The sequence below is a fragment of the Theropithecus gelada genome, chromosome 7b (assembly GCF_003255815.1).
Source record: "Theropithecus gelada isolate Dixy chromosome 7b, Tgel_1.0, whole genome shotgun sequence".
Lineage (NCBI taxonomy): Eukaryota > Metazoa > Chordata > Mammalia > Primates > Cercopithecidae > Theropithecus > Theropithecus gelada.
In genome coordinates this window covers 77,782,984-77,805,948 of record NC_037675.1, presented here as the reverse complement: position 1 = coordinate 77,805,948, position 22,965 = coordinate 77,782,984, and the positions used below count along the sequence as shown (strand labels likewise).

The 22,965-nt window shown below is 50.7% G+C and overlaps 1 protein-coding gene across 1 annotated transcript in view; it reads right to left on the bottom strand.

The window, feature by feature from the left end:
* Positions 1-22,965, bottom strand: part of ESRRB (estrogen related receptor beta) — a 123,722-nt gene that overhangs the window by 58,367 nt on the left and 42,390 nt on the right. The window contains exon 2 of the mRNA XM_025392244.1: positions 928-1,337. Coding sequence (XP_025248029.1) covers positions 928-1,337 — 410 coding nt within the window. The remainder of the gene's footprint in view (positions 1-927; positions 1,338-22,965) is intronic.

The following is a 22,965-nucleotide window of genomic DNA, read 5'->3' as shown; positions in this document are numbered from 1 at the left end:
GGGGAGGGGAGGGGAGGGGAGGGGAGGGGAGGGGAAGGAAAAGAGAGAAGAGAGAAGAGAGAAGAGAAAAAGAAAAGAAAAGAAGATCTTAAAAGATAGGTCAAACTGGGATCCAGACATGATGAGTTCCTGTCCTGATTCCAACAGGCCTGAGTCTTCTACAATGAGAAAATACTCACATATTATTTGTTTTTTTGTTTGCTTCTGAGACAGGGTCTTGCTCTGTCTTTCAGGCTGGAGGGCAGTGGTGCCATCACAGGTCACTGCAGCCTCAGACTCTTGGGTTCAAATGATCCTCCCTCCTCAGCCTCCCAAGTAGCGAGGACTAGAGGTGTGTGCCACCATGCATTAATTAAAAAAAAAAAAAATTTAGTGTTGGAGTCTTACTGTCTTGCCCAGGCTGGTCTCAACTCCTGGCCTTGAGCTATCCTCTGGCCTTGGCCTCCCAGAGAGCTGGGATTACAGGCATGAGTCACGTCTGGCGTTTTACTTGTATAAGTAAGAAAGACAAAAACAAGGTGAGGGACTCTTCATATGTCCCACAAGTCTGGAATTGCAGGGCAAATTATGTTGTGTTTTTCCCCGGCACAAAATAAACTTTTTGAGGGACACACATTTGACAGTGTACCCCACACCAGTGAGAAGCACCCAGGGTTTGGCATTCCTGTGGATTTTCTTTTGGTTTTCTGGGGCTCTGCATGGGGGAACTAGGGGGGTGGGGAACGCATGTCATCTCAACAACAGTCTTGCAGCTGTCCAGTCCCAGAACCAGAAGCCCTGAGCAAGGGAAAAGGCGCCCCACAGAAGTACTGCTCCAACAGCGCCCAGAACTGGCAGTTTCTGGGAATTCCTAGGGCTTCTGCTGGACCCGCAGGCAGGGCTGCCACCCCCACCCCGCACCCAGGCTCCGCGAGGCCCACCACGCACCTTGGATGGTCCTCTTGAAGAAGGCTTTGCAAGCCTCACAGGAGGCGACGCCGTAGTGGTAGCCAGAGGCAATGTCCCCGCACACGAGGCACAGGCGCTTGGGGATGGCGTTGAGCATGTACTCGCACTTGATGGCCGAGTCTTCCATGATGCCGCTGGCACAGTCCTCGTAGCTCTTGCGGCATGGGGTGCCTCCCAGCCCGGCGCCTGCAAACATGGGTGGCGAGTCCAGACCGTTGGCGTGGGTGCCCAGGGCCAGGCCAAAGCCACCGCTGGCGTCGGACGAGCCACTGGGGCTGTGGTGGCTGAGGGCATCGATGCCCGAGGACGGGCTGGACGGCTCAGTCTTGATGAAGGAGCCGCAGCTGGAGCCCAGGTGCCTGTCGTCTGAGGACATCCTATTCAGCAGCCTGTGGACACAAATCGGGAAGTCAGCCCCAGCAAGATGCGGCGGGTGTGGCGGGCGGGTCCTGCCCCGCAGGTAGGGTGGTTGGGAAGGGCTCTATGCTAAGGCTTTGGTGAGATAAAACAATGGTGGAGAAGGTCAACTGGTCTCCACTCGGCACAGCCGGCAGCAAGTTTCGGTCATTACCTCCAGAACCTTCTGAGGCCTCAAAGAAACTTTATTTTGATCAATAAACTTCAGCAAACCAGGTGTGGTGGCTCACACCTGTAAATCCCAGCACTTTGGGAGGCTGAGGGGGGAGGATCATCGCTTGAAGCCAGGAGTTTGAAACCAGCCTGGGCAACATAGGGAGACCCCATCTGTTAAAAAAAAAAAAAAAAAAATCCTGGCATGATGATGTATGCCTGTAGTCCCAGCTACTCAGGAGCTGAGGAGGGAGGATTGCCCAGGAGTTTGAGGCTGCAATGAGCTCTGATTGCACGCCTACATTCCAGCATGGGAGTGGTAGAGTAAGACCCTATCTCCAAAAAAAACAAAACAAAACAAAAAAAAACCCTTCAGATTAGGCACCCTAGTTCTTTGCAAAGTTCTGGTTTGAGGGTGACACAAGATGGAAACTATTCACCCAAAATGTTTGGCCAACCTTCCTGCATAACAATAATACACAATGATTACAATTTTATTTATTTATGTATTTATTTGAGATGGAGTCTCTCTCTGTTGCCCAGGCTGAAGTGCAATGGGCCAATCTTGGCTCACTGCAAGCTCCACCTCCCAGATTCAAGCGATTGTCCCGCCTCAGCCTCCCAAGTAGCTGGATTACAGGCACCCACCATCATGCTCAGCTAATTTTTGTATTTTTAGTAGAGACAGAGTTTCACCATGTTGACCAGGCTGGTCTCGAACTCCTGACTTCAGGTGATCCACCCACCTTGGCCTCCCAAAGTGCTGGGATTACAGATATGAGCCACCGCACCCGGCCAATGGCTGCAATTTAACAGTCCTGGCAGTCCAGCTTTGGCCCAGAGACTCTAAGTACAGTGGCTTGGAGCTTCCCTGGGACCCCTATCTTCACTAAGATCAGAACCAGAGGCAACAGGTCACTTGGCCAATTCAAGAAGGAATCTTGTGGCAAAGGTACCAGCCAGATTGGCTGCCCTCTAGGTTTTACAGCTGGTCCAGGCTTGGTATAAGAAGTCATGTCTGGAAGGTGGCTTCCAAAACCCCCTATTTCATTTCCCTTCTTAGACCCCGAGCAGACCAGCTTCTTCCCAGCCTGCCTGTCCCCCAAGAGACACGTCTCCAGTGGAAAGCTTGAGGGAGCATTCTAACCCCAACTCTGAGCATCCGCCAACTATTTCTACCCAGGAAGCCTCCCCGCCCACCCACAGAGTCCAGGTGAATTACCAGTGTGGCAAGATCACTGTGTGGGATAACAGAATGTTTCCTGTAAACCAAGCCCTTCTGCCCCGGCCACGCTGGTGGAGGAGAAGGTGGGCAAGCGTGTGCCCCTCCCACATACCAGCTCCCAGGATGAAGGGAGAGGACCTGTCCCTCTCCCAACATGGACAAGAAAGGCAGCTGAGCTCACACCTGAGGGATTAAGGTGTGTGTTCAGGGACACCCAGCTGTGGGTCACATTCCAGCCAGGATTGAGTGTGAGGGCGGCCTGGGTGGTGTTGATCTGTCCCTGTCCTCAACAGGCTGCCTCACTCCCTGAGCCTCCTCTGTGGAGGTAGAGAGGAGGCTCCTGCTTATGCCTGGAGCAGGTGAAAGGAAAGAGGGAAAGATCTTGGAGAGGAGCAAAGGATAGGGAGGTCATAGGACAGCCCGCCAATGGAAAGACAACTCATGGGTGCCAGGGAGGATCTCTCCTCTTATCACACCCACAGAGCCCACTCGCATCTTGCAACCCATGGCCGAACAGCAATGCCACAAAATGTGTCTGTGCAACCTTATGATGGGGAGAGGCCTCCACTGTCCCTGGTCTCATTAATGATTAATACAAATTAACCCCTTCTGGCTGGGCGTGGTGGCTCATGCCTGTCATCCCAGCACTTTGGGAGGCCGAGGTGGGTGGATCACTTGAGGTCAGGAGTTCGAGACCAGCCTGGCCAACATGGTGAAACCCCACCTCTACAAAAAATACAAAAATTATCTGTGCATGGGCTGGGCACCGTGGCTCACGCCTATAATCCCAGCACTTTGGGAGGCCGAGGCGGGCGGATCACAAGGTCAGGAAATCGAGACCATCCTGGCTAACACGGTGAAACCCGGTCTCTACTAAAAATATAAAAAGTTAGCTGTAGTCCCAACTAATTGGGAGGTTGAGGCAGGAGAATAGCGTAAACCCAGGAGGTGGAGCTTGCAGTGAGCCAAAATCGCATCACTGCACTCCAGCCTGGGCAACAGAGCAAGACTCCACCTCAAAAAAAAAAAAAAAAAAAAATTATCCGGGCATGGTGGCACCAGCCTGTAGTTTCAGCTACTCGGGAGGCTGAAGCACGAGAATCACTTGAACCCAAGAGGTGGAGGTTGCAGTAAGCCAAGATCGGGCCACTGCACTCCAGTCTGGGCAACAGAGCAAGACTCTGTCTCAAAAGTTAATTAATTAATTAATTAACCCCTCCTGAGGGGCTGCCCTTGACTATGGCCGAAGTCAAGGAACTCACTTTCCCACAGACCAGAAGCTCGGAGCTATAGACACAAAGATAAAAGATAACTTGAGGCTCCTACTCTCCAGAATTTCAGAACTCCCAAAATGCAGTGTGTGAAGACAGAGACTCCTGGGTCTCTTCTGTTCCCCACGGAATGTCCCTGAGTCCTCGGAGACACCCTCCTATGAGCCCCAGTCCCCTGGCTGATAATCTCCTCCAGGCCCTTCTACATCTCTGTGATCATCTCCCTGGGCACTGCCATACAACTTCTTCCCAACCACCAGTGGAGTCCCCAGGAAAGACCATCAGCCTGGCAAGGCCATCATTTGCCTGGGCATCTGATGGGCAGGCAGGGGTGCACCTTGCTCCTCGGGCACCCTTCTGGGAGGCAGGCCGAATAGAACTGACCACGCCCTAACTTTTAGTCCCCTCCTGCTCTCCTGATGGCCGCTTTAGGTTTTGCTTTTCACAGGAAGACCCTAGGGCACTGTGAAAAACCCTGCTGAGCAAGACAGCTCCCAGACCCCAGGGACCTTCAGCCCAAACCTTCCCCAGGCTGCAGAGGGCTCCAGAGATCTCAGGAGATACACTCGACATAAACAGTGATTAGAGCAGTGGTGATGTAGTGAGCCAGTGCTCTATGTCCCCTGCTTCAGATCTGTGCCTTGATCTGTGCCTAAGAGGCATTTGCCCCAAGGAAAGTAAATGGAAAGCTCCCAGCCCCTCCCAGGAGAGGGCAGCCCATGGTTTTGCCAGCTGCCTCTCCGCACCGTCTCATGGCTGGACAACCCTGAAGGACACCAGAGCAGGCAGCGGTTTGCTCCCCAAGCCTTGGTTTCCTCTTCTGCTCTCCTCCTTGATTCAGACGGGTGCAAAGCATCCTGCAGTGTCAGGGCCCCACCTCCAGGCCCTGGATGGAGAACCCCCGGGCTGAGAGAGAAGTAAAGCAGATGCTGGCCTCTATCAGGGTTGGTGCAGAAAGCCAGCTATTAACTCTTTCAGGGTTGGTGCGGGAAACCCACTATTAATTTAGAGCCTGAATCCCAACTCGGGGGCGGGGTTCTAGTAATTTCAGTCCTCCAGCTTTCTCATTTCCATGACTTTTTTTTTTTTTTTTTTTTGATATGGAATCTCACTGTGTCACCCAGCCTGGAGTGCAATGGTGCATTCTTGGCTCACTGCAGCCTTCCTGGGTTCAAGCGATTCTCCTGCCTCAGCCTCCTGAGAAGCTGGGATTACAGGCGCCCACCACCACAACCAACTAATTTTTGTACTTTTAGTAGAGACGGGATTTCACCATGTTGGCCAGGCTGGTCTTGAACTCTTGATCTCAAGTGATCCACCCCCCTCAGCCTCCCAAAGTGCCGGGATTACAGGCGTGAGCCACCGCGCCCTGCCTCATTTCTGTAACTATTATTTTGGCCTCCTCAGCACGCCTTTTCCAGGAACTGTCATTGTGTATTTTGGGCACCTACTGTGTGCCAAGTGCTAGCCAGAAAATGGGAACAAGACAGGAACAGCTCACGATCTCAAGACACTCATACTTCCGTAGGAACAACAGACACTAAACCAACATAAGTGCACAGAGCGCCAGAAAGGGCCATGCGGGTGCCCTGCTCATGGGGGCACTGCTGTGGTGCCTCTGGTCTTGCTTCATTCATTCGCTCATTCTTCATATTTTCAGACTATATGAAGACGACCAGAAGGCCACAGCTTCTTTTCTGGGTTGAAATTCTTCCAGGCTCTTTCTTCTGCCTGTTTTCCTCACTCTCACGAGCCGCCCGGCTGCCCCTCTCAGAGGCTGGGTGATACTGGCGGCTGCCCATCATGCCCCAGCTGCACGCGAGACACCTTCTTCCGTGCCATCTTATTTAATCCTTACAGACTGTCCGCTCTGCTCTCCTATCCCCACCTTACAGAAGAAAAAGGCTGGTGCTTGGAGCCTGTCCCATTCGCTTGAGTCCTGGGAGAAGGAAAAGGCTGGAGCTCAGAGCCTGTCCCATTCACTCGAGTCCCGGGAGAAGCTGCAGTCTGAACCTGATTGCAGGTCCATGTTCCTTGCTTCACGACACTCTGCCTCTCTGCTACCAGGCCTGGGCAAGAGCCGCTCCAGGCAAGGACCTCAGCTTTCCAACCCCCCAAAATGCAGACAATGTCTGACTGCCACCCAGAGTTCCAAACCCTAGAATCCTGTCACTGCTCTTTCTTTTTGTTTTTCTTTTTCTTTCTTTTATTTTCTTTGAGACGGAGTCTGGCTCTGTCACCCAGGCTGGAGTGCAGGGTCGCAATCTCGGCTCACTGCAAGCTCTGCCTCCTGCGTTGAAGCAATTTTCTTGCCTCCACCTCCCGAGAGGCTGGGATTACAGGTGCGTGCCTCCACACCTGGCTAATTTTTGTATTCTGTTTTTTTAGTAGAGACAGGGGTTTGCCATGCTAGCCAGACTGGTTTTGAATTCCTGACCTCAAATGATCCCCTGCCTTTACCTCCCAAAGTGCTGGGATTACAGGATGGGCCACCACCCCCAGCCTCGCTGTTATTTCTTAACCTATAAAGTGTCAGAATAGAGAACTCTCTGGAAGCAGAAGGGGAGAGAGGCACAATGCTCTCTGGGCTACCTGGTTCCTGATGTACCAGGCAGGGGAAAGAAAGTTGCTGGAGAGGCCAGACCCTCTGGGAGACCTGCCCACTCCCTCCATCTGTCCTTAGCCCCCAGGACCTCATGTGTTCATTCATTCAAATGAGAAATTTAAAGGCAGGCCGGGTGCAGTGGCTCACGCCAGGCATGGTGGCACATGCCTGTAATCCCAGCCACTGGGGAGGCTGAGGTGGGCAAATTCCTTGAACACAGGAAGCAGAGGCTGCAATGAGCCAAGACTGTGCCACTGCACTCCAGCCTGGGTGAGAGAGAGACCCCGTCTCAAAAAAATAAAAATAAAAAATGTAAAGGCAGGACAGAGGCAAAGAAGTCCAAGAAGACAGAGAAGATGTAACCAGAGGTGTGGGAAAAGGGAAAAACAGAGCATATCATGGAAACGGGATGAGCAGAGCCATCTAGAAGGGCCATGGGCAACAGATTCTATCCTATAAGGTCAGGTGAAGTGAGAAGGGGCAAGTATCCCCGCACTTAGCCGTCAGGAAGTGGCTGAGGACATTCACCAGAGCAGGGTTACTGCATGGTGGGGACAGAAGCCGCATTGCAATGGCTGGAAGTAGTGAATGCAGACAATTCTTTCAGGAAAATTGGCCATGAAGGGTAGAGGACTGGGCGGAGCAGGGGTGCCTTCATGAATACCTTCAGGCAGCACCAGCTACCTTGCCAACAAAGCATGCCCTCCTGGACTTAGGGCCTGTGGCGTGGAGAAGGAATGTTTTGTTATTATTGTCGGTATTAATTGTCAGCTTCTTTGATGAGAAGGAGGTGTGTTGAGAATGTAAGGAATTCAAGGTATTTAAAAATTAGGTATCCATACCTCCCAGTTGGCCCTGAGCAATCTTGCTCCTACTGCTGGCCCAGTGTCATTACCATCACCGTCCCCCCTTCTGTCCCTGAAGTAGATCACGAATCACATGGCTACCCTATATTAAATATTAGTGGTAAAGAGCAAAATGAACATTTAATGGCTGAAGACACAAAATCCATGTCAGCTTTTCTCAAACTGTACTTCAATCTTCACCAGAGGCAGCTGAGGGGCTTGGTGAACAGGTGGCTTCCTAGACCTGATCCCACTGACGTCATGTTTTGAAGAAGCATCTCCGCAGGCGGCGCCCAAGAAATCTTCAGGGAGGTTTGGTTTGGTTTTGGTGGTGCAGCTGTGATTCTTAAGGGTGTTGATTTTTCAGGGTGTGATTCTTAAGGGTGGGGTACCACTGGAAGAAGGGATGCCGTCGTGAGAGGATCTTGTAAGAGTTTGCAAGGAATCTGGCTGGGTGTGGTGGCTCATGCCTGTAATTCCAGCACTTTGGGAGGCCAAGGTGGGCAGATCACTTAAGGCCAGGAGTTAAAGACCAGCCTGGCTAACATGGCAAAACCCCATCTCTACTACAAATACAAAAATTAGCTGGGTTTGGTGGCACACACCTGTAGTCCTAGCTACCAAGAGGCTGAGGTGGGAGAATTGCTTGAACTTAGGAGTCAGAGGTTGCAGTGAGCTGAGATCGCACCACTGCACTCCAGCCTGGGAGACAGAGTAAGACTCCATCTCCAAAAAATAAATTTAAAGAAAGTTTTCAAGGAATTTGGAGTGCAGTTAGAGAAATAGCTTATGCAGGCCAGGTGTGGTGGTTCACACCTGTAATCCCAGTACTTTGGGAGGCTAAGGCAGGCAGATCACTTGAGGTCAGGAGTTTGAGACCAGCCTGGCCAACATGGTGAAACCCCGTCTCTGCTAAAATACAAATTAACTGGGTGTGGTGGTGTGCACCTGTAATCCCACTACTCGGGAGGCTGAGGCAGGAGAATCACTTGAACCTGGGAGGCGGAGGTTGCAGTGAGCTGAGATTGTGCCACTGCACTCCAACTTGGGTGACAGGGTGAGACCTGGTCTCAAAAAAAAAAAAAAAAAAAGATATAGTTTATTCAGTAAGAGTGAGAGGGAATGTTGGCTGTACAGATGGGAAGTTTGTAAGTGGCAGAAGGGGGCACTGAGTGAGGCCCTCTTTACCCCCCAAGCCCACCCACACCACCTCCACTCAGCCTCTAGTGACTCTGTGAAGTAGGAGGGACAGGGAGTGAAGGCGAGGACCGGAGGGCAGGAGGACTAGGAGAAGGAGGAAAGTTTGCAATAGTAACTGTGGGACAAGGAGGGAGCAGAAATCTGGGACGCAAAGGTCCTCCAGGCCCCTTAACTCTTGATGCAGGTGCGATGATGCAAGGGGGCCCCATCTCCAGCAGCTGAGACCTGGGTTTCCATCCTCGGCACTACTGACATCTGGGGCTGAGTGATTCCATGTTGTGGGGCTGTCCTGGCACTGCTGGATGCTCAGGAGCACCCCCGCCCTCTACCCACTCAATGCCCATAGCACCCTGCCCCCAAATATGTGAGCCAAAACCTACAGACATTGCCAAATGTCTCCCTGGGAGCAAAACTGCTGAGAACCACTGACTTAGAAGTATGAGGGAAGAAGGTGGACAAGGGAGGGATGTCAGAAAGGGCGGGATTGGGAGAAAATGGAGAGGTGATGATAGTGGTCTCCAGGAGGCTGAGGCTGAGGTCCAGCAGGAGGAAGTAGCAAGAAAGCTGGAAGGTTGGGAGACAGTGTCTAGGCCTGAGACTGACACTTCAGATTTTAGAGGTGGCCGTGGGGTGGTGGCCGAGCCGGTGTCCAGGAGGAGTAGCTGCAGGACGAGGCGGGAGGCAGCTGACCCTTGTGTTCTGGGGAGGAGCAGGGAGCGTCAAGTGCATCATCTGTGGCTGGCTGGGACCCAGCTCCCCACTGGATCGATGACTATTGACTCATGGTGGGGAGGGAAGAGACGCCCATCTAAGCAGCCTTTGAAAGGCCAGTAGTCCGTGGTCGAAGCCCCTTGGGGCATCATTTTCCCTTTGATTCATCTCCTAACTGGAGCTTAGCAAGCACTGTCCTGGCCTCAATTTCACCCCCATCTGATTAAACACGGCCTCCCTCATGCCCCAACCCAGCTCTGCCCTGGGCCTTCTCAGTAGCCAGCGTGGGACCCTGTTCCCTGCACAGCCTGATCCCTGGGGACGCCGAGCTTGCTGGGGGGCCCTTCCTGCCTCGGCTGGACATTGCTCTGTGGGACCACAAAGCAGGTTGAAAATTTTCCTAATGCAGAGATCAGGGGAATCTCAAAAGTTCTGAATGAAACTCAAATTGCAGAACTATTTTCCCTTGACCATCTAGAGGAAGACAGATTTCAGGGTATCAACAAGAGATCATCGTCAGTGTTTTGTTTTGTTTTGTTTTGTTTGAGATGGAGTCTTGCTCTGTCATCTAGGCTGAAATGCAGTAGCTCAATCTCAGCTCACTGCAACCTCCACCTCTCAGCTTTAAGTGATTCTCCTGCCTCAGCCTCCTGAGTAGCTGGAACTACAGGTGTGTGCTCCCACGCCCGGCTAATTTTTGTATTTTTAGTAAAGACGGGTTTCACTATGTTGGCCAGGCTGGTCTTGAACTCCTGACCTCAGGTGATCCACCCACCTCGGCCTCCCAAAGTGCTGGGATTACACGCATGAGCCATCATGCCCGACCTCTCATGATTTTTTAGGCTGGAATCTCAAGGATCTATCCCACACTAGGTGGCCTGCTGCTGCTCAGAGGGCAGCAGACAGAGGAATGGACTGGCCTGATAAGCATCTAGCTTGCTTTCCTCTGTGGGGTAGAGTCTACCCACCACACCCAAGAATCTGGGTCAGGCTGAAGGACGGCCCCCAGAGCCTCTTCCCTCCTGGGGCCATGCATTTAAGAGCTGGAACAAGCAGCTGGGCCACTTAATGGCTACAAGCCTGAATGCTGGTAGCAGATGTGTCAGTTCTATCCCCGATTGCTGTTGACTTTGAGTAACCAGGTCATCCTCTCTGGACCTCAGGGTCCTCATCTGTAAAATGGGCTCAATCACAGCTTCATAGAGTTGAGCAAGAAGCAATGAAGGCGAAATGCTTGGAACAGCGCAGTTGCGGAGCAAGCACTCGGTGGATGTTGCCTGAGGCCGTGATTCTTCTCAGAAAGTCCGGTGGGCAGGCCTGTGGTTAAGCCCAGCAAACCCCTTCCCTCATCCAAGCTCCCCAGACCTAGAATTGAGGATGATTCTGCAAGGAACTTGCCACAGACCAGGAGGGAAAGGGGCTGGCTGGGCAAATTACGAAGATAAACAAGCCTGACATGGGAATCCACTCCATAGAAGGAAAATGGTTTCTGAACACTTGAGAGATTCTTATGTACATTTCAATAATTAATTTGCTAACCAGGAGCCGTCAAGAGCTATCCATTAAAGCAGATCCTCAGACCCTCCAGCAAGGCTTTGTGTCACCAATCAGCCCCTCAGGCACCTGGAACTAATATAACTAAATTTCCTTTAAAATAGTATTAAAGAATGCAGAATGCCCCTAACAGGAGGGTAGGATGGGAGGACCATGTGGCTAGATGCAAATTACTGTCAAGGTTCCAGTTTTCCTGTTGAACATGGATTCATGGGCACTTATTACATGGGAGGGAGGGTAGGAAAGGAAGGAAGGAAGGAAGCAAGGAAGGAAGGAAGGAAGGAAGGAAGGAAGGAAGGAAGGAAGGAAGGGGCAAGTAGGCCAATGGCTAAGTGTTACTAACCAATGATAATGATGAATCCAGTTCTGTGCACTGAGATCCATTAATTACACACACACACACACACACATAACTTAAACTCGGATTTTTCATCAAACTGACCTTCCCTCTGAGTAGTCTGAACTGCCTATTTTGTTTTATTTTATTTTTATTTTTATTATTATTATTTTTTTGAGACAGAGTTTCGCATGTGATCTTGACTCACCACAACCTCTGCCTCCTGGGTTCAAGCGATTCTCCTGTCTCAGCCTCCTGAGTAGCTGGGATTACAGGCATGTGCCACCACACCTGGATAATTTTGTATTTTAAGTAGCGACGGGGTTTCTCCCTGTTGGTCAGGCTGGTCTGGAGCTCCTGGCCTCCGGTGATCCATCCGTCTCAGCCTCCCAAAGTGCTGGGATTACAGGCATGAGCCACCACGCCCAGCTTGAACTGCCTATTTTATTAATAGATGGTGATATTTTAATTGCTCCTGTGTGATTGAATCTTGGGTATGTGTATCTTTCAACTTTCAACAATAGGTAACATTTTTCTGGCCACACACTTCAGCACAGCTGGAGTCACTGAATCCTAAGTTCTCAGAGATTTTTCTGACTACCCTGGTGACTTTCAGATAATAGAACAGTCCTAAGAAACGAATGACATGCTCAAACTTATTAACTAGAATGCCAGGCTGCTGCGGGGGAGGCTGGGGCTGATGGGGCATTAGAGACACAGCGAGTGGTGACCTGTCCTGGAGGATGAGCTAACTTAGAAAGCAGCCCTCTGATACCCTCTATGTCCATGTTGCTAACATGGCCCCTTCTTTGTGACGGTTCCATTGTATTTGGCCTCCTCGGGAATGTTTTCCTAATGCTTTCTTTCTCTTTTTCCCCTTGGGGGCCCTGTGGGACCCAGAGCTGCAGAATGACCCAGGAGCATGGTGGTGGCTTCAGCGAGAGCTTGCCTCCCTCTGCACGCTCTGGAGCCCAGGCAAAAAATCTGTAATTAAGCATCTTGTCGTTAGAAAGATTAGTCAAAACCAGGCTGATCCCCGACAACTGATTGAAATCTCATTCCGCACAAATTACGGCATGGAAAATAATGATGGGTAATTAGTGCCTTTCAATCAGGGCTTTTTATCCATGATTTTCCAGGCTGCAGGCATCACAATGAGAAGAGAGAGGCTCTACCAAGGCAGAAAGAGACAACTGGAGGCAGAGTGGCTGCCCTGGGACAGCTGGGAGGTCCCAGTTCACTGGCTAAGCCCGGCACATGTGAGCTCAGGCTCACGGAGAGTGGCCGCTGCTGGCTTTTTGAAACTTCAGCCCTCACTTGGGTCCTCTCAGTCAAGTGTCCTTATGCAGGGCCCAGTGGTACCTGGTAGCTCTCACTTTAGTCCACCTAGCCTTGGCCAGCTCTGGGCTCTGACCACCACAAAGGGGTGTGTTTGAGGGAAGGACAACATCAAAAATTCAGAATATGCCCCCAAATACACCTCTAGTATCCTTCTTTTCTGTAGCTATTGGAGCTCTGACCTCTGTGAATTTAGCTTAACTTTTCTCAAATCTGTTTTTATTTTCACTCCATATCAAAACAGTGATGTGGCATAAATATCCTACCTAATGGCCATACGCGGTGCTCACGCCTATAATCCCATCGCTTTGGGAGGCCAAGGTGGGCGGATCACCTGAGGTCAGGAGTTCGAGACCAGCCTGACCAACATGGAAAAACCCCGTCTCTATGAAAAACACAAAAGTACAGGCGTGGTGGCGCATGCTTGTAATCCCGGCTACTCGAGAGACAGGCAGGGGAATCACTTGAACCTGGGAGGCGGAGGTTGTGGTGAGCCAAGATTGCGCCATTGCACTCCAGCCCGGGCAACAAGAGCAAAATTCTGTCTAAACAAAAACAAAAACAAAACATATCTATGTCCCACCTACTGTCATTGAACACACTCAGTAGCCTCCAGATGGCTTTAGTCCTCACAATAGCCATGGCGCTGGGCCAGAAAGCTTTGTGGTTAGAGCTGGACTGCTCGGGTTTGAATCCTAGCTCTGCCCCTTATGAATGGGGTTATTTAACCTCTAGATGCCTCAGTTTTCTCATCTGTAAAATAGGGATGTGACTTATAATATTCATCTCACCGGGTGGTCTTGAGAATTAGTGAGTTAATGCAGAAAAGAGCTTAGAACAATGCCTGGCATACAGGAAGTACTTAATAAATATTAAGAGTTGTTTCTAGCATCCCTGTTTGGTAATGAGGAGACAGCTTCCGTTTAGATTCTTTAAAATGTTCAATCCTAAATCAAGTAAGACCGTCTTACTCCCTCTCGCCTTCTATCGTTCATCCATCCATGCGTCTTCCCACCCACCCATTTCATTATGTATTTGCATGCCTGTTACTTTCACTGACACAGTCCCATTTTAGGCAAAGGGGCCCACATTCAGGCACTGCTAGAACTGACTGCCCAGCACTAGCCTCTCTCCTGAGAACTGCATCTGACCCCAACATACATTGCCTGTCTTTATGTCTGTGCACACGCATGTACACACACACACACACACACACACACAAAGCTCCTGCAGGAATTGCCATATTCTTAGAGACATCCTATATCTACCTTCCTGGCTCAGCTTATTGACCCAGGGTGGGCTCCTGATCCAAGCTGGGCCAGTGAGTCTCTGCCATTAGATTTTTGGTGTCAGGGCTGCCTCTCCAGGGACAGAGGCAGTAAGATGGACAGCTCAAGAGCTGAGCAAGGTCATCCTTCCCTCCCATGTGCAGTGAGAGAGAAGAATATCGAAGCTGGCAGCAGAGAGAAGCAACGATTGAGGCAGAGAGTCCTGGGAGTCCTAGTTGCTGTTGGCAATTGCTCCTATGCCCCTGCAGCATCTCTGCTCAGGTGAACGAGCATGGCCTGATTCCCTGATGCTATAGTCCCCTCGAGGGGGCTTCTCGCATTTAACCAAAACAATAGCTCACACATCGTCTCTTTCATTCATTCGCTCATTCAACTACTATTGTCTTAAAATTTTTTTTTTTTTTTTTTTTTTTTGTAGAGACAGAGTCTCCCCATGTTGCCCAGACTGGTCTTGAACTCCTGGGCTTAGGAAATCCTCCCACCTCAGCCTCCCAAATTGCTGGGATTACAGGTGTGAGCCAGCATGCCTGGCCTCAACTATTGTTCTTTGAATATCTACTGCATGCTTGACACTTTTGCAGCCCTGGGGATACACTGGTGAGCAAGGTGATTGGGTCCCTGCCCTCAAGGAGAGACAATACCATAGTTCATTGACTCAGAGCTGTACCATTTTTTCACTTTTTACCATCTTGGCAATCAGAATTCACCGGAAATCTATGGCATGTCTTAGTTTAATTGAATTAGTGGTTCCAGAAATCATGGTGTCCCTTGCAATAGACGATGTCATAAATTCAATGACATATGATAAACAGTGTAGCTGAGACTGCCATGAGTTCAACAAAAGTTAATTCATTTTCTTGCTAGACACCAGAAGGACTACATTTCTAGTGTCACCCTGGCCATTGGCTATGGCCATGTGACTGGGTCTTGGCCAATGGGATGTGGGCAAAGTGATATAAGCCACTCCCTTATCTGGCCCATAAAAATCTCCCATAGACTCTTGCCCTCCTCCCCCACTCCACTCCCTCCCCTCCTCTCTCCAATTCCTCTCTCTTCCCCCATCTTCAAGCCAGGGGGTTCCAAGACCCTGGGGGAGAGCAGAGCCACAAATTAGCAGGAGCCTGGGTCCCTGAACACCTTGTGAAAGGTCACCTGCCAAACACCCTCACCTGTGGGCAAGACCAACTTCTGCCGTGTTAAGCAACTGAAACACTCGGCTTATGTGAAATAATGCCAAGTGTCATCCCCCCTAACGTGATAAGTAAACAGCCAAATGGTATCAATGCAGTTAGTGCTGAGTGCTATGAGAAACAGCAGGGAGGGCTGGGTGTGGTGGCTCACACGTGTAATCCCAGCCCTTTGGGAGGCTGAGGCTCCCAAAATTAGCTGGGCGTGGTGGTGGGCACGTGCAATCCCAGCTACTTAGGAGGCTGAGGCAGGAGAATCACTCGAACCCAGGTGGTGGAGGTTGCAGTGAGCTGAGGCAGAGGTTGCAGAGATCACACCATTGTACTCCAGCCCGGCCGACAGAGTGAGACTTTGTCTCAAAAAACAAACAAACAAAAAACCAGCAGGGAGGACACAGCATAGTGGGTCGGGGGAGTATCCAGAGAGAGCTGCCAGAGAGGGCTTCTCTGAGGCAGTGACATTTAAGCGGGGGCCTGAAGGAGAGAGGGAGGGTCCACACAGGGAAAGCTCTATGTTGGAGGGACAGCAGGGAAATCCGTTGCTGGAAGGGAGGAGGAGAGGGAGGAAGACGGGGAGGAGGGAGGGGCAGGCAGAACCCCTACACAGCCAGGGGCACTCAGGCAGGCCAGGACAGAAGGGCATCCAGCCCACCCTCATCCAATGTTTGAGTCCCTGTCCCTGAATCCCAGACATGTGACCACCTGCCTTGTGAAGACCCTAGTGATAGAGATCACTAGTTCAGGAGGCAAATATTTACGTCTTGCTCAGAATGCTAAAAAAATAATAAAAATAAAAATAAAAGGGTTTTTTTTTGTGAAAAGTAAAAGTGTTTCTTCCCTCTGAGTTTCCAGTTGCAGTTTATACAACCCCACCCCTCAGGACCTACAGAACAAGTCTAAGCCCTTCCGTGAGACAGCCCTCCAGACTGCGGAAGGCAGCTCCTGCTCCCTGCGGATCCTCCCCTCTCCTCACCGGGGTCAACATCCCCTGCACTTCTAAGAAGAACCCGCCTGCTCTGTCTTCTCTTCTTAAAGAACAGCAGCAGGCCAGGCGCAGCGGCTCATATCTGTAATGGGATTTACAGGTGTGAGCCTCAGGGAGGCTGAGGTGGGCAGATCACTTGAGGTCAGGAGTTTGAGACCAGCACCACCAACGTGGTGAAACCCCAACTCTATTAAAAATATAAAAACTAGCCGGGCATGGTGGTACACGCCTGAAATCCCAGCTACTTCAGAGGCAGAGGCAGGAGAATCACTTGAACCTGGGAGGTGGAGGTTGCAGTAAGCTGAGATTGCACCACTGCATTCCAGTCTGGGCAACAGAGTGACACTCCGTCTCAAACAAACAAACAAACAAACAAACAAAAAAGAGCATTAGAACTGAGCACAGTTCTCCAGGTGAATTGTGCACAGCACAGAGCAGAGCATTACCGACACCTCCCTCATCCTGGACACTATACTTCTGCTTATACAACCCAGGATGCAATCGGTGCTTGGCTCATGTTGCTGACCTCCACTCTGATCACACATCTGAGTCTCTTTTGTGCGTGTTGTGACTGGGCCTCACTGCTGCCCCCTGTGCATTCCCAAAGGACAGTGTGCAGACCCATACAACGAAGGGGACAAAACTTCTATCCACTCCCTGGTCATGGCCATGGCCCTTTCTACATGGCCGTGTGTATACCAGGACAGGATCAGGGTCTGAGAAAGGGGGTCAGCCAGTGCCCCACGAGCAGAACCCACATAGGAAGCTTAGGGCTCCCAGTAGACATTCTTCATCCTGACTCAATTTTTCAGTCTTTGTGCAAATGGGCAGCCTGGGCAGATGGCAAAGAGGCATCTTAACTCAGGTGGACAGATAGAGACTGGCCACTGCAGCCAACTGAGATCCCTGTTCTGATCTCTGTAATGACAAGAGTGCTCACATATGGAGGGCTTGCTCTCTATGCTCAGTTATTAAATCATTGATTTCTTGCAACAACTAGTTGAGGTACTATCATTTCCCCCATTTTGCAGATGAACAAACTGAGGCCCAGAGGGGTTAAATATCTTGGCAGGGACCACAGAGCCAGAAAGTGCTGTCGTGAGTTACATCACGAAGGGGAGTAAGTCACAACACTCCTCTGCTCAAGACACCAGGGGCTCTAGTGAAGCAGGAGTCCTTTCCACAGCTCAGAAGGCCTCCGGGTCTGCCCCCCAACCTCTGTCACGCTATCTCCTGCCCGCTCTCCCCCGAGGTCACTCCATCCCAGCCATACTGGCCTCCTGACTGGTTCTTGACTACACCAATCACTTTCCCTCCTCAGGGTCTTTGCTCCCCATATATGATGGCAGAGGCTGTTTTCTTTCCTGCCCTACTCCAGTGTCTAGAATAGTAGTAGACACACAGAAGGTGCAGAATAGATATTTGTTGAATAAGTAAGGAGGGTTAGGTGGGATCTAAGGACCCCAGTCAAACAACCATTACCGTTTCCAGAGGCCTGCACTCCCTCAGGATGTGACAGTCACAGGCTGAGACACAGGACAGGATCAAGGTCTGAGAAAGGGAGTCCGCCAGCGCCCCAGGAGCAGAACCCACAGAGCCCCTGGGGTCCAGGGAAGCCCACGAAGGTTCCTAAAGGATCCGCCTTGCCATCAGTTTTGATTGAATTCTGATCATCCTGGTTTAAAGAGTTTATGAAAGGATGGTGCGGTGGCTCATGTCTGTAATCTCAGCAATTTGGGAAGCCAAGGTGAGCAGATCACTTGAGGTCAAGAGTTCGAGACCAGCCTGGCCAACATGGTGAAACCTCGTCTCTACTAAAAATACAAAAACTAGCCAGGTGTGGTGGCGTCCACCTGTAATCCCAGCTATTCAGGAGGCTGATGCATGAGAATCACTTGAGCGTGGGAGGCGGAGGATGCAGTGAGCTGAGATTGTGCCACCGCACTCCAGCCTGGGTGACAGAGAGAGACTCTGTCTCAAAAAAAACAAAACAAAACAAGTTTATGAAAGATGTGTGCATTTTTCTTACTTTCTGGTTTTGGTTGCTTTTTTGTAAGTACCCCAAGCCACTTAATGTGTTGGCCGGCAACGTAGAGAGGCTAGAGTCTGAGAGCCAGTCATTGAGACATCTGTCTTCAAAATGCTAAAAACTAAATGTTAACACAAAATCAGTGTAATTTGTAAAGAAACTGTGGGAAGCGGGGCTGGAAAGGGGTTGCTTGACTTCAGAGCCAGAATCCCACTGTGTAAAGAAAAATGTTTCACCGCCCCCTTCCCTTGAGAGAGGGAACTGACAGGGCCTGGACATGAAGGCTCTGGGCCCAGCTCACCTGGGTCAGAATCCTGGCCTGTCACTGACTCGCTGTGCAACCATTGCCTGACCTCTCTAGGACTTGGTTTCCTCATCTGCAAAATGGGCAAGATAGACATATCTACCTCATAGAATTATTCTGAGGAGTAAATGACCCAATGATGTGAAGCATTGACGGCTCCTGTACATTGTAAGTGCTCGAAAATATGTGCTATTATCTCAGCTCTCTTGGGTACAGGTCCTGGCAGCCACAGCAAGGGTGGTGCCTGCCCACATGGTTCTCAGTCATCTCCTCTGTAAACTGAGTATAAGAAGGAAATGTCGGCCAGGCGCGGTGGCTCATGCCTGTAATTCCAGCACTTTGGGAGGCCGAGGCAGGCAGATCATGAGGTCAGGAGATTGAGACCATCGTGGCCAACATGGTGGAACCCTGTCTCTACTAAAATGCAAAAAAAAAAAAAAATTAGCTGGGTGTGGTGGCAGGCACCTGTAGTCCCAGCTACACGGGAGGCTGAGGCAGGATAATTGCTTGAACCTGGGAGGCGGAGGTTGCAGTGACCCGACATTGCGCCACTGCACTCCAGCCTGGCAACAGAGTGAGACTCCATCTCAAAAAAAAAAAAAGGGCCGGGTGCGGTGGCTCAAGCCTGTAATCCCAGCACTTTGGGAGGCCGAGACGGGTGGATCACGAGGTCAGGAGATTGAGACCACCCTGGCAAACACGGTGAAACCCCGTCTCTACTAAAAAATCCAAAAAAAAAAAACTAGCCGGGCGAGGTGGTGGGCACCTGTAGTCCCAGCTACTCGGGAGGCTGAGGCAGGAGAATGACGTAAACCAGGGAGGCGGAGCTTGCAGTGAGCTGAGATCCGGCCACTGCACTCCAGCCTGGGCGACAGAGCCAGACTCCATCTCGAAAAAAAAAAAAAAAAAAAAAAAAAAAGAAGAAATGTGGCAAGGGCTGTGTGTGCCCACACTCTGGAAAGGAGAAGCAGAGGTAGGGGTCACTCCCAGGCTCCTTGGCCTTCTAATCCAGGCATTTGCGGGAGGGGACTGTAGCCACCAGGACTGCCCTTGGCAAGACTGTCACTTATCACACTAGCTTCTCCAGACAGGGCATTTTGACTATTGATCTGATAAATAAACAGCCTGCTGGCTCGATCAAAATGTTATTTTGCATTTCAATTACTGCTCACTGATGCAACCTTCATCCTGCGAGATGCTGTTGGCAATGGCAGAGCCCTGCCACTGGCTGGAGAGGTAGAGCCACCCCCTACCAGTGCCCAACCACACCCTCCCTGCCTGGGAAGTGAGGGGTCCTTGGGGAAGACAGCAGCTCTCAGGGAGGGGAGGGAGGAGAGTGACAGGGGGACTGGAGGGGCAGCTGTGGCAGGCAGGAAGGCTGCAGGTGAGCCAGACTGGGACATACCTAACTTAGCCTGTGCCCTCCAGGGACCTCAGTGCCCCTGCTGCTTTGTGGGGTGGCCTTGGGCATGTCATTACACTTCACTGCATCTTAGCTGCTGCATCAGTAAACTGGATCCAAGAAAAACTCTCCTACTCCACTGGCTTGTTGTAAGGACACATGGAGTAAACAGATGTGTGAGCTCTTTGGAAGAAAAAGAGAGACACGAATGCTGCTATATTATATAACCGAATAATAATACTACATTTCCTTTCTTTTTAAGCACTTGCTATGTGCAAAGAGATTTACACACATAAGCTTATTTACTCCTCAAAATAACTCTGGATTTTTCATCCTGATTTATACATGGGAAAATCAATCGAGGCACTAGACATTGTCAGGTGGGCCCCACACCTTCCATGGCACGTGGAAAGGCAAAGATGTGCCCTCTTAGCCATCCTGATGCCAATGTATAGGATTTTAACCACTCTGGTGTTACCCATCTCTGGAGGGGTGACTCCAGACAGGCCTCCTTCTTCCCTATCCTGGCCAGCCTAGCCTTTAAAGGTGGGCAGAAGAGAGGTGGGCTCTGTGTTCCTCTGGCTGGATCCAGGCTGGGAGGAGGGGCAAGGCTGCTGACAGCTGGCCGGCCAAGCAGACTCTTTCCTCGACTGCTTGAGTACTGGGACCAGTGTTCCAAGGCCAGCATCGGGCCCCAAGGAACCAGAGGGTGACGGGTGAGTGCTTTGGGTGCTCAGTGAGACACTGCAGGGGTCTGAATACCTGGGCACACCTCACTGCACGGGACAGGCAGAAGAGATATCATTTAGAGCCAGAGGAATCAGCAGGGCCATGTCATCCATGTGCACAGGTGGGGTGTGTGTGGGTGGTCTGCAGGCTCTGAATTTGGAAACTTCGATGTGGATGAAATGGGAACCCCCGATATAAAGGGCATGGTGGCCACCAGTTTCAGGGGACCCCTTTTTGAAAAGGACAGTCCATCCCTCCAACCTCTGTGGGCTTTGGTCGAATTGAAGGTAATTTTTGGCCATTTGGCCCAAGTGTCAAAATTGCTTTGTCTTTTGTCCTCACAGTGCACTGACCTAAATGTGCTGCCTTCTCTCTCTCTCTCTGTGTGTGTGTGTGTGTGTGTGTGTGTGTCTGTCTCTCTGTCTGTCTCTCATACACACACACACACACACACACTCTCTCTCACACCCTCTAGGAGAAGACCTATTAGCTCATGCACTTAGAACTGTGGCCTCCCAACTCTCCCATTCATGTCGGAACTGCAACTTTGTAGTTTACATTTCAAGTTTTAAAATCTAATAAATAGCACAAGTGCCTTCTGAGTTCTTATTATGTTTGGTAGAAAGAGCCCAGTGACTAACTGATGTGGTGTCTGCTCTGAGGCTGTGTGTCCTAGAGACAGCCACTTGCCCTGTCTGGCTTCAGTCATTCTATGTCCCTTTCTGGAAAACAGAGAGCCCTCACCATCTGCCAGAGGGGCCTGAAGATGCATGAAACAGGAGGTAAGACAGTTGGCTCTCTGGCAGGAAGCTGGACCACTGGTCCTGAGATTTTTTTTTTTTTTTTTTTTTTTTTTTTTTTTTTTTTTTTTTTTTTTTGAGACGGAGTCTCGCTCTGTCGCCCGGGCTGGAGTGCAGTGGCCGGATCTCAGCTCACTGCAAGCTCCGCCTCCCGGGTTCCCGCCATTCTCCGGCCTCAGCCTCCCGAGTAGCTGGGACTACAGACGCCCGCTACCGCGCCCGGCTAGTTTTTTGTATTTCTTAATAGAGACGGGGTTTCACCGTGTTAGCCAGGATGGTCTCGATCTCCTGACCTCGTGATCCGCCCGTCTCGGCCTCCCAAAGTGCTGGGATTACAGGCTTGAGCCACCGCGCCCGGCCTGGTCCTGAGATTTACCTGGGAAGCTGCCTGCTAGTCATGAACCTTTTGCTCATTTGCTCATGCTGGTTTCATAGGTAACTCAAGGGTTAAAAATGAGATTACCTAGAGAAAAAAAAACTACATTACAAAATTAAACACTCGCTGTAATACAACGGCCTGAGACCAATATGGTGTGTAAAGACTGAGAATCCATAACTCTCTAGCCTCTTGCCCCATGAGTCAGATCCCTAGCCAAACCCCATCCTCCTGCCCCACGAGATAGACCCTCTCCCTCCCAGGATCCAGGGCTCTGGGCTTTCCTGCCCACATCCACCCCAGAGCTGCCTGCCCCCTCTGCCCCTCTGTAGGCAACTCAGGCCAGCCTACACTGGAAAGAGCACAGGGACTCTCGGCCCATGTGCAAGTCTTGACTTTGTTCTTCCTTCCTCCATGCCCTTCAGCAGGTTCTTGACCTTCTGTGAGCCTCCAGTAACCCATTTTACTACCATAACTCATGGAGTTATTGTGAGGATCAATACAGAATACGATCTTCAAAGGCTTTGCAAAGTGCTTCCTGCAAAGTTGTCACAACCTCCCTGCCATCCTCACTCTGGCATTTCACAGCCCCAGCTCCTGCAAGAGGAAGTGAATGTCTTCAGGGTAATCAGTCTCACCAGGGGCCCAACCAGCAATGAAACCGAAAAGAAACCTCAAGCTCATGAGCACTTCCATGTCTCACCCCAGTTAACCCTCATCAGGCTCGGGGGTGAATATTCTCACCCCCAGGATAAGAATGAAGCATGGAAGATTTCCTTGTTCAATGTCACTTAGTGGGTAGGGAGCAAAGCCAGAACTGAACCCAGCACCGTGTCCCCCACCCTTGATTCCTGAGTTCTAAGCTCGACCTCAACATTTTGCAGACTCAGCCGGGTGCGGTGGCTCACTCTTGTAATCCCAGCAGTTTGGGAGACCGAGGCAGGAAGATCACCTGAGGTCAGGAGTTCGAGATCAGCCTGGCCAACATGGTGAAACCCCATTTCTACTAAAAATGTAAAAATTAGCTAGGTGCAGTGGCACATGCCCGTAGTCCCAGGTACTCAGGAGGCTGACACAGGAGAATCATTTGAGCCTGAAAGACGAAGGTTGTAGTGAGCCGAGATTGCTCCATTGCACTCCAGGCAGGTGACAGAGCGAAACCTCGTCTCAAAAAAAAAAAAAAAAAAAAAAAATTTTTTTTTTTTTTACAGACTCTCAGCATCACGATTCCAAATAAAAATAGATAGTTGAAAAATGGAA